Source organism: Eleginops maclovinus, chromosome 24, assembly GCF_036324505.1.
Source record: "Eleginops maclovinus isolate JMC-PN-2008 ecotype Puerto Natales chromosome 24, JC_Emac_rtc_rv5, whole genome shotgun sequence".
Lineage (NCBI taxonomy): Eukaryota > Metazoa > Chordata > Actinopteri > Perciformes > Eleginopidae > Eleginops > Eleginops maclovinus.
Window position 1 is genome coordinate 4,061,751 of NC_086372.1, and position 10,558 is coordinate 4,072,308.

Below are 10,558 nucleotides of genomic sequence, written 5' to 3' on the forward strand. Positions count from 1 at the left end.
AGTGAGGAGGGGGGAATACTATATCATGGTTGCAGTCCAATAGTAGGGTTCCTAACGGAGTGAAATGACTCAGAAGTGCCTAAGTGGCCGCCATGAAGAGCTGTCCGATTCTCGGGATGATAGGAAAGGAGCTTCAATGCTTCCTTGGTAATCTCCTTTTGCATAGGACACACCGGACCATCTTCTACAGGTCCTTGGGACCACAACATTTAAAGTGAAGCACCAATGTCACCACTTACCAAGAACTACAAACGCAGATGATGTGCGTGACGTAAATGTTCAGACTCTTCATCAATATGTCAAACGAAAATGTATAAAACCCACTTGAAAGAACATGATGAGAACACAGTAGTAATAGTCCATGTAGGGGAAATTGTAGTCTTCCTGCTACGCACATCAACAACCTCTCGGTTTCATAATCACCTCCGTCCACACCCTAGTTGTCTTTTCCAATCTCCTTCCTTTATCCCTTGACGTTCTTTTACTGAGGCTAAGGAAAAGTGGTCTGGGAGAGACATTCAACCTGATTTTTTGGGACGATTGGACCACAGCAGTAGCTTTTTGAAAACTATAGCAAGCACACATGCAACCTCAACATTAAACTGACAGTGTTTGCATGCGGGAGCAGAGATAAGACGGAAACAACAAACTGTGCTCCTCCTATCCTATAAATGCACTGCTCTCAGAGGCCAAACAGACAGGGAATCTGCTGCTAGGGTCCTCACCCTTACACCCCTCAAATATATGCCCGCTCTGATGAAAATCCAATCATCTACTTGACCGAGGGAGAAACTGGGATACATCAACAGTCACAGCGGGCAGCTTGGCAAAGCAGCAATTTCTCGTCATAAGAACCCAATTAAAAAAAAAACCCGTGCACGGAGACTCTGCACTCATCCCGTGCCAAGTGTGGTGGCGGTGGGGGGGGGAGGGGTGGGGTGGGTGCAGGCTTTGCAGCAGAGCCTCGCGTGTGGAACTGGGAAGGAAACGGCAGCCAACCCTACAGCTGGTGGAGGATGAGATAACAGGATGCGGGGGAGCCGGCTGACGCTGCCTCCCACTGACCGGCTCTCTGATACTACTACAATCATACAAACCTACTCTTAAAGATGTGCACACAGTGAATAAAATGCAATTCAGCACTTTGTGGAATAATTCAATAGAGTGGTGCAGGAATGAGTCTTAGAATCCAGAAATGGGTTAACATTAGCTGCCTTTAGCTTAGCGGTGGGGACGTGAAGTCATATCACCGTTTGATTATCACCTAACGCGAAGCTGTGTACTTGCATTTACGCTTAAAAAAAAAGGTTATCCTGCTGAAGTAACATAAACGTGTGTTACGCAACACGTAATATTCCCAATCTAAGGTAGAAATCCCATCGCTTTGTCCAGGGAGCCCGTGCGATGCTAACGCCGGGTTCAGCCCACATATCTACGCTGCACCAGTCCATTACCTGGCTGCTTCATCCCGCCTGGCAGCAGAAGTAAGTAGTGCACCTCATCAAACTAAAACGCACCAGCAAAGAGGACAGAGCAAAGAAAGACCATCGGAGCCTTTTAGATAATAACACACCTTATCAATTGTCATTTTCGTAAACAAAAACAGGAAAATTGAGAGCAAAACACAGTGCCTCTTGTTTTTACTTTGAGTAAATACAGCTGGAGAGAAAGACAAACAAGCTGATTATTTATTATGTTGTGCCATTTGCTGAAAGGATCACAGTATGGTGCTGCTGGATTTGAATCTATCCTCTGTGCCTCTCAGTCAAATGCAGAGCTGCGGACACACGTGGTTCAGCTCTGGCCGACAAGATTACAAAACGATCCAATGAAGTTTGGACTGCAGTCAGAAACATGATGACAACTAGCTGAGGCCGACAGATGAAGCCCATCTCCTTCTGAAGAGAGAGAGAGAGGGGGCGAGTGTGGAGGTACAGAATAGGTCAAAGCACATCAATGTGAAACCAGCGAACACCCTCGGAGAAAGGCTGAGAAGCAAAGCAAAATCCTGCAGCCAGAGCAGCACAAAGCTCAAGACCTTTTAAAAGATGACAGCCTTGGAAGTTACAGCCTCCTCCTATCAGTAATTACAGGGAAGCCAGGCACTCATAAAATCTAATGCATGGTACATTATGAGGTGTTGCAAGGAAACTATTAATTCTGCATGAAAACAGGCAATTGAGCAGTGCTCTCCTCCTTTGGTTTGCTTCCTTGGTTGCGATTAAATTCAACAATATGGTCATTAATTATTCAGAGAGCAGGACAACAATAACACGAGAGTTTACTGAGCCCCTGAGGGGAGAGCTCTTTTGGTTTGACCTGTTTCAGGAAGAGGTCAACTCATCCGTTTCAAGGATCATTCTGCTCAGCCAGAGGGACATTGTGTCAACAACATTCATTTAAACTGCAACTACTTTTATTTTTAGAACAATACATTAATCAATATGAAGATAGTTGGCAAGCGTTTTAGATAAGCGTTCATTTCTGAAGCAAATATGTCAACTGTAACTTAGTATTCTGAAATATGAGACGAACATTTTGACTATTTCTTTGAAATGAAAGTAAATATTTGATAAGGAAAATAATCATTTGTTGCAGATTATTCTTTTTATCAATATTGTAATTCCGCTTTAAAATGTCTATTATCTAATGTGAATTCTGTCAATTAAACCAGATGTAATGGTGCCAATTAGGGGTGACTTCATATAGTTTACTATGTGCTAATTCATCTATGGAGTCTGATGTAAAAAACCCTTAACAGTGGGATAGACACAGTGTGTGGTCTTCATGGGGGTGCTGAATGTGGCATTTAACATATAAATGATTCATATAATAATGAGGTGTGTGTATAAATACCAGTCCAAAATGAATCAGGGTTACAACACAGTGTATTTGATCCCTTCAGCACCACGGACAGCTCCACACACCAAACAAACAGCGTTGTCCATGGTGCTGAAACAACAGCTAAGCACTTGTCCTTTGTGTCGGCCAATCACAAAGCTGTTTTCTAAAGAAACAAAACAAAGATTTGACAATCACACAAGATTTGGAAAGTCTTTGAAGCCGCTGACAGCACTAGCACCAAGCAGAATATCTCATTTCTACACCAATAGAATCACAGAATGGTGTTCTTCCTTAGAAAGTTGAGTCTGACAGGGTTGTGCCCGATGACCTCTAATGCTACTGTTACCAGCTCAGCGTGCTCTTAAGCTGCTTAAGCTAACATTAGTGTCAGCCGTACAGACTTACAGGATGAGCTTCTTCACAGCTCTGGATTCATTAAATCTATCCATTCTCTGCAAGCTTTACATGTTGAACTACGATCTCATTAAAATGTTGATCAAGCTGTGAGGTGATCAGTCACCGCTCTGTTGGTCCCTGCTGAACCACAAACACATGTTTAGGGCTAAAAATAAGAAGCTGCTACCTATATGTTATCCATTGCTCTTTGCTTAGGGAGATAAAATGTTGGACAGGGGATTATTGAGACTCCAGGTGCCAAGCACGGAACAAAATCCTAAATTAAACCCTGTGTCGGGACCTGTCTTCGGCCAAGAATAAATGAATAGACACTGGTGTGCAGAGCGCTTATTAAGTGGACAGCATCCAACAGATTACGTTCTTGTTGTTTGTCCAACATGCAGAATTGGGTTGGCAGGGTAAATCCATCTTTTGTCTTTACAGCCGGTGAAATACACAACTGACATCTCAAAGTTTCTCTAGTTTGTTTAAAACAACGGGAATTATGAAAGTTATAATTAGAAAAAGACTCTTAACATTTAACATTTTGAATACGTCAGAACGAAGAGAAACCTGAATACCAGACACACTTTAGAGGATGCATTTGATCTGAAACAAGGTAAACTAAGGATACATTATAGTGGACACAGTAGCACTGTGGTTCTTGTTTGGCTTCTGTTTGCACTGACTTTGTACAACTAAACCAAAAGGAGTAAATAAGAGGTTATACAGACTGACATGTAACTCGTTGGACACTTTTGTAGCTCCTGCATCTACTCGACCATCTAGGAAGGTTCAATTCATTCATTATTGGTTTTATCAGACCGCACATTAACCGCGTGTTATGATTAATGACTAACAGGTAGTGATGGTTGCTGTGGGATCGCAGTCACACTATTTAATGGACTTAATAAACTGAAGTACAAAGGGTCAGATACAAGCGCAGCAGGCTCGCCCTCACGGCACACATTTACCATCTTTAGGTCAGATTGAAAGCCTGAGGTGTAGGTGAATAGCACCCCCCACTTAAACCACGCCACACCAGGGTGTGATTAACAGCTTTAACACCTGCCACATGAGATGTAGTAGCCGGGGTAGTTTTAACCAACCAGAATTCAAAAGGAAAAAGCAGCCTTGAATATTTGGAAGTCGCCACCCTTTGAAACACAAAAAGCAATGTTATTTGTTTACGTTCACTTATTTCTGATATTTCCCACAACAGCAGAGCCTGATGTCAATCACACGTGGGTATACAGTGTATGCTTCTCCACAATCATATATCTGTGATTGAGGCCATGCCCCTTGCTCAGCGGAGAAATTGGAGTCTCTTCCTATTTTATGATGGATTCCCCGCCTGTAGGAAGGTCGAATGTTGATGCAAGAAGACTTTGAGTGACTGACACTAAATCCTGAGGATGAATGGCTGAGAACAATTAAAGCAATGCTGTTGACGGGGGAAGAAAAAGCTCAATCCAAGAGCACCTAAAAGGTCTTCATAAAGCGGTCTTAATAATGGGATTCTGACAAAACAGCATATGCTCCCCGCGGGCACCAACACGCCACAGCTCCCCGTAACAAGCAAGAACCAACCGACACATTTTCCTTTTAAGTTGTGTTGACAAGGAGAGCAGCAACAAAGGCGTGAGAGCAGTGAAATCTGGAAGGAGTTAATAAGCTGCTTTGTAATAAACTTTTTTCATTTCGCTCTTTACACACGTCATTCATCACTGTCACATACAATTTATCTCTTCTAGGAGCGCCATAAATCGACTTCCTATCATTTCCAGCACAGAAAGTGATGTGATTAACAGATTCTGGTCACGCCTGAGGGCTTCACCAGAATCATTTCAGCCAAAAGAAATCTGATATTTCCTATCGGGCACCACAAATGAGAATGGCATCAATGTGTTTAATGTGGAACATTTGAAAAGATCAATTCTATATGTCACATTCACCCAACAACTGTGACAGGGAGGATGAAAAAGGCCCACACGGGGTTAAATGAGTTAAAACCAGCCTGTTAGATGCATGCCCGGGGGCTTGCTTCCTCTCACAGGATGTCAATAAGCTGTAGTTCCCAACACAGTACTCCCAAACAGCCTATTTATAGTTATAAGGAGTGCGATAAGTGTTTAAGTGACACTGCGAATGCTTTAAAACAAAGTCATTGATTTAAGGAGCGTAGAGGCGCCGAAAGGAAACATTCGGAGGGCTCTTATTGGCCCACAATCATCATCATCATCATTTTTTAAAAGACTAATAGCTGTGGCATGATGGGGAACTTATTAGCTGTAATCCAAACCTTGATTCTGGAAATAGCTACTAAATCATGAGCTTTAGTGAAGGCAAATGACTTGTATCAAGATGCGGCTGTATCAAACAGAGGCGGTACAGCAAAGCTAAAAATACTAAACAACCTTCATTTCACCAGACCTCCAAACCCCTGTTCATCACTGTCACGTGCGATTAGCCGTTTGTTGATGCCATTGCCTAATTGAGATTAAACTACAGTATTGTTGTCACAGGAGATGAATGGGGGAGTCTGGGACATTTCTGAGATTAAATGGACATTTTTTTCTCCCCCCACAATATCAGTATCTGGTCATGCGCCAGCACACAGGCTTAAATGAGAGAATTTGGCAGGGCTGCCGGAATTAACGACCCATGGCGGCGGTGTAAGGTTGAAAGCCATGGTGCTCACAAAAGAGCCTGCAATTACTCCAGGACAAGAAAGAGTGTGAAGGGGTATTGATGTGATCACCTCGAGGAGCAGAGTAATTCCAAAAATAGGATCAGAACTGGAGAAAGGAGAGATCTGTGGCATTCATGTCTCAAACTTACTGTCAAAATAAATCTTTAGGAATGGATTTTTAGAGGCTTAGGCATACCGTTCACAGCGAGGAGAGGCGCTCGCTGTGAATTGTTGTTATGACCCCCGACTGCAAGGTAAAATCCCATTGAGCAGCCTGCCACAGAGGGTTAGTCAGTATCCCACTCTCCATTTTTACGGTCCCTTTCACAGAACAGCAGAATGTGATGGAGTGATAAAACTCAGCATGGTGACACTCATCCCTTCATGCAATGAAACTGATGGATTTTACTAGTTCATGTTAAGTGACATGGATTAGCAGCCAGATAAATCATCACACTTAATATTAGGCTATAAAGTGCGCAGCATTATGAAATGCACAATGCTCTCATGTACTTATCTGGATTTATCTGGCTCAGCCTCTTGTTCTCACACACACACACACACACACACACACACACACACACACACACACACACACACACACACACACACACACACACACACACACACACACACAGTAACAGTAACAGTAAATGGAGCCAACTTTAGATTTAAATGATGGCATGCACTAGAAAACGCAGATTAGGACTGATTCCAGGCTGTTGAGCAGTATTACCTCACACAGCAGGTAGCAGCTCAACACAACGCTCGAGACCAAGACGTAAACCTTCAAAAGCAAGTTAAAAACACAACTGTAAGCACAACCACTTCTGTCAGCCCTTTTTAAAACAAGCCAGCTACGACACAGCAGTGGTGAGGACAAATTAACAAGGGGAAAGATAGCATTCATAAAAATAAAATAAACAGCGCACTTGGCCAATTTCACTTCCGAAAACAGCGTCCGTCAAGTTGCGCGAGAGCGTCTGGCGCGTGCCTAGTACGCGTGCCCCCCGCAACACACCGTTAACGCCACATTTTCTGCATTCATCAACACTTACCGGCGCTGTTCTCCGTGTCCCGTTGCTCCAACTTGCCCCAGCAGCGGGAAAACGTCCGCTCCGCAACGTGCCGTTCCCTCGTCTGCTCGGTGTGTCTGCGGCCGGCAGGAGGAGAGGAGCCGTCCAATCAGCGGCAGCCTGATTGGGAGGGCCGGCAGCCAATCACAGCATACCGGGAGAGAGAGGACTATGATGCTTCTTTGTTTAACGGAGATTGACTTTCAGGCAACCGAGCGACCGCTTGTCATGCCTGGGTGGTCTGATGGCATCTGGGCACAAATAAACCCACGGCTCGGAGAAATTGCAGCAGGAGGATGCAGGGGAGTTGGATGATTGATTTGACTGGTTCTAGCCTGGAACATTCTTACTTGATTGAACATTATTTAAAGGAAAGGTTCACCTTTTCATCATTGTAAACTGTGTTACTTATGATTGAAAGCATTATTGCATCATGTTCCCGGAATGCTACAGTTTGAGCTGAATTTCACTGAAGATGCTTCTCACTTTTATTGAACGGTGGACCATATGAGGCAACTCTGCAGAGGTTTAAGGTGATATATTATGCAAAATGATCATGGAGAATATCATGCTGCTTGTTCTGTTGTTGGCTGCCAGATCCAATATAAAACCTTTATGGACTCCGATCATCTGAGGGTGTGAAGACCCAATGGATTCACTTTATTTCTGACTCAAATGTACAGCAATTCCATTTCAATAAGGGTCAGCACACAGACAGATTCACTTCAAAACTGAAGCTCAAGGATGGATCGATTGGACTCTGTGACCCAACTTCAACCCCTGCTGTCTTACCAGAAATAATTACTTGACTGCTGTCTCGCATCTTTTATTTTTTAGACAGTCATTTCCACCCCCACATTCTGATCAGTCAGTGTAAGTATACTGCATACATTCCCATTATCTTTACACCCGGTTCCAGTGGTTCCCTGCACATCACAATGACAACAGAGCATTGAGAAAACTGGACACAGTGTTGAAGTCATCCCAAATTGAATTTGGTATCATAGACATTTCGTTATGTTCTCCTCCACTATCTGATTGTAAGGGCATTCATGTGGGTTTATAATTGTTTGGTAAAGGAATAAAACGAAAAATATATATACAAATCTGCATCAACTTTGGATCGTCAATGTAAATGTTACCAGGGATGAATAGCCCAATTAAAAAGATGCCAAACAGCATCTGAGGAGAGGATGCTGAATTATTGAACCGGCAACAATGCTTCCCCGACTTAAAGGAGCCATCAGCACAATGCAGCATGACCCGCGCTGAATTCACTTTTCTGACATTAAAGTCGTGGTTTTGCTGGCGTAATTAACATCGCAGTATATTTTCTTTGCAGCCAATTACCCCCCGTGGGTTCAGGCTGTAACCGAAGAGGGGAAAAAAATCTGTCAGAGGTGACAAAAGCCACCTAATCGAAAAATCTGTAACTCCAACAACAGGCCTGCTCCATCAGTGGAAATCAATACGCCTTTCGCCAGGAGATCTCAGCTGGACTGTGTTATCTAGGTAGGCCATATATCAAAGTAAGCCACACAAAGAGGAAACAGCTAAGTACCACTCACTGATTAAAAACTCATTTGTATCTTTGAGTTCATGAAGCTTTATTTCAACCACAGGATAGAAGTGAAAAAAAAAGAAGCATTCATTCAGAGGAAAATAATTAACGCACATATTATAAATCAGTCAAGAAACATATTCTAAGTAACCATTTCTCTGCACACCAGGTGCATTCAAAGCTAGGTATAGATCAAAGATATTAAAACTCAGTACAAAAACACAATCAGAGCAGTTCATCTCTCCATGGACATTAGTGAAATTGCATGTGGCTGCCTGATAATTAGCCGAAAAGTTTAAGAGTTGTCGCTGTCGTCGTCGTAGTATCTGTTCCTCTTGATGCGCTCCTCCACCGTCAGCCCGTCGTCGTCATCGCCCCACAGAGGAGCCTCATCCTCCCGCCCCGTTTTATATGATCCTTCTTTTACCTCCATCCCGAAATCCAAAAGGTCATCGAGCGCCGACACCGAATGCGTTGCGGCGGCAGATTGACTGCCAGGGAAATCAGATAGCAGGTTGGAGCTGCTGCTGCTGCTCAGGCCGGCAAAAATGTCCTCCAGGAAGCTTGATGTGCTAATCTGCGGCTCCGTGGCCTCGTTTTGGAGCGTTCCCTCGCCTGTGAAGAAATTCGTGTCAGAAGAGCGCTCTGTGGCTTCAGTACATTTGGCACCGGCTGGCACAAAAGCATCCTCCCTCTGTGCCAACTGCAGCACTTCGCTTGGCATCCATTTCGATTCTTCATCTGTTTGGAAAAAATCTGTTGGAAAGAGATTCTTCGCCTCCTCATCCTCACTGAGCTCTTGAAACAGGTTTCCTTTCTCCAGGCCGTAATTATTGTTATTGTTGGAGTTTGCATTCAGTGCCTGTCTTGCCTCCCCATCTATTAAGGTGACCTTTACCGCCTCCCCATTGTTCAAACCGTCATTATCTCCTTTATCTATCTCCGCCTGACTTTCCTCCCCACCTGCTGCACTTTCTATCTGTCCATCGTGTCCGTTTACTTTCACTTCCTCCACCACAGCTTCGCCACCATTCCCCGCGCTCTCTTCCTTCTCTTCCACTCCAGGGTGCACTTCAGAGTCCATTTCAGAGCTCTCCTGTACCTCCGAGCCGCTGTTTGACTCTTTCTTTTCTCGAGGGTGAGTAACATTCGCCGGTTTCTCAGCAACTGCTGCGGGGGAGGACGAGGCCCCTGACTGTGCTGGAGTCTCTTCAGGCTTTTTCACATTCTCTGTTGCTCTCTTGTCTTTTTCCTGGGTTCCATTTTGTTCTTCAGCTGCGGAGACATGGGTCTCCTTTAATGAAGGCCTCAGCGGCTGATTTAGGTGTTCAATTTCCTGAGCGGAGCCCTCCTTAGGGGGCCATGTCGGCTTAACCAACTTCAACTCCTCCTCTATTGTGAAGGATTTCTTTCTGGAATCAGATTGAGGAGGCCACACTACAGAAATCTTACTGGTGAGCTTTTTGTTTTCATCCTCTGGCTTTCTAGTTTCCTCCTCCTCAGTAACTATCGGGCTCTGAGCAGCGGAAGAGCTGGTATCCATGATTTTCATTTCAGGTGACGGTGATCTGACTTTTGTCTTTTCGGGTGAATTCTCCTTATTACTCCATAGTTCTTTGTGTGGTTTCTGTCCAAATCCCTCATCGTAATTTCCTTTGGATTTGAACAGTTGCGTGAAGTGTGGCTTGCAGTACATTCGTCCATGGAGAGAGGCATAGTTTCCAAGACTGTTGAGGGAAAAAAGAGGTTAAATAGTGCAAAGAAAGCAGTATAATGATGTGCTGTGTGAGTTATCTTTACCTTAGTTTGCCTCGGCAGTGCTCGCAGCGAAAGCAGCTTTTATGGAAGTTGTGTTTGTCTGCGATCAGCGACTCCATCGGGTAAACCCTCTTCCGACACACCCTGCACAGTTCGGACTCTGGAACTCGAATTTTCTGAAAAAGAAATAAGGCAACGCTTTAATTAACAGGCTCATCGTTTCCTTTTCAT

The 10,558-nt window shown here is 44.0% G+C and overlaps 2 protein-coding genes across 4 annotated transcripts in view; both read right to left on the reverse strand.

The window, feature by feature from the left end:
• LOC134860911 (beta-1,3-galactosyltransferase 1-like) overlaps positions 1 to 7,224 on the reverse strand; it is an 80,654-nt gene extending 73,430 nt beyond the window's left edge. Inside the window, exons 1-2 of one of the 3 annotated variants that reach the window (XM_063877792.1) lie at positions 6,991 to 7,056; positions 6,669 to 6,719 (exon numbers count right to left, since the gene is read on the reverse strand). The gene's annotated coding sequence lies outside the window, so the exon portion shown is untranslated. Of the gene's footprint in view, positions 1 to 6,668; positions 6,720 to 6,990 lie in introns of all 3 variants that reach the window. The other 2 variants (XM_063877793.1, XM_063877791.1) reach the window with 2 other exon arrangements.
• Positions 7,225 to 10,142: 2,918 nt separating this feature from the next.
• The window catches only part of xirp2a (xin actin binding repeat containing 2a), a 41,605-nt gene continuing 41,189 nt past the window's right edge, over positions 10,143 to 10,558 (reverse strand). The window contains exons 9-10 of the mRNA XM_063877802.1: positions 10,370 to 10,503; positions 10,143 to 10,296 (exon numbers count right to left, since the gene is read on the reverse strand). Of these exons, the coding sequence (XP_063733872.1) occupies positions 10,409 to 10,503 (95 nt within the window). The 3' untranslated portion in view covers positions 10,143 to 10,296; positions 10,370 to 10,408. The remainder of the gene's footprint in view (positions 10,297 to 10,369; positions 10,504 to 10,558) is intronic.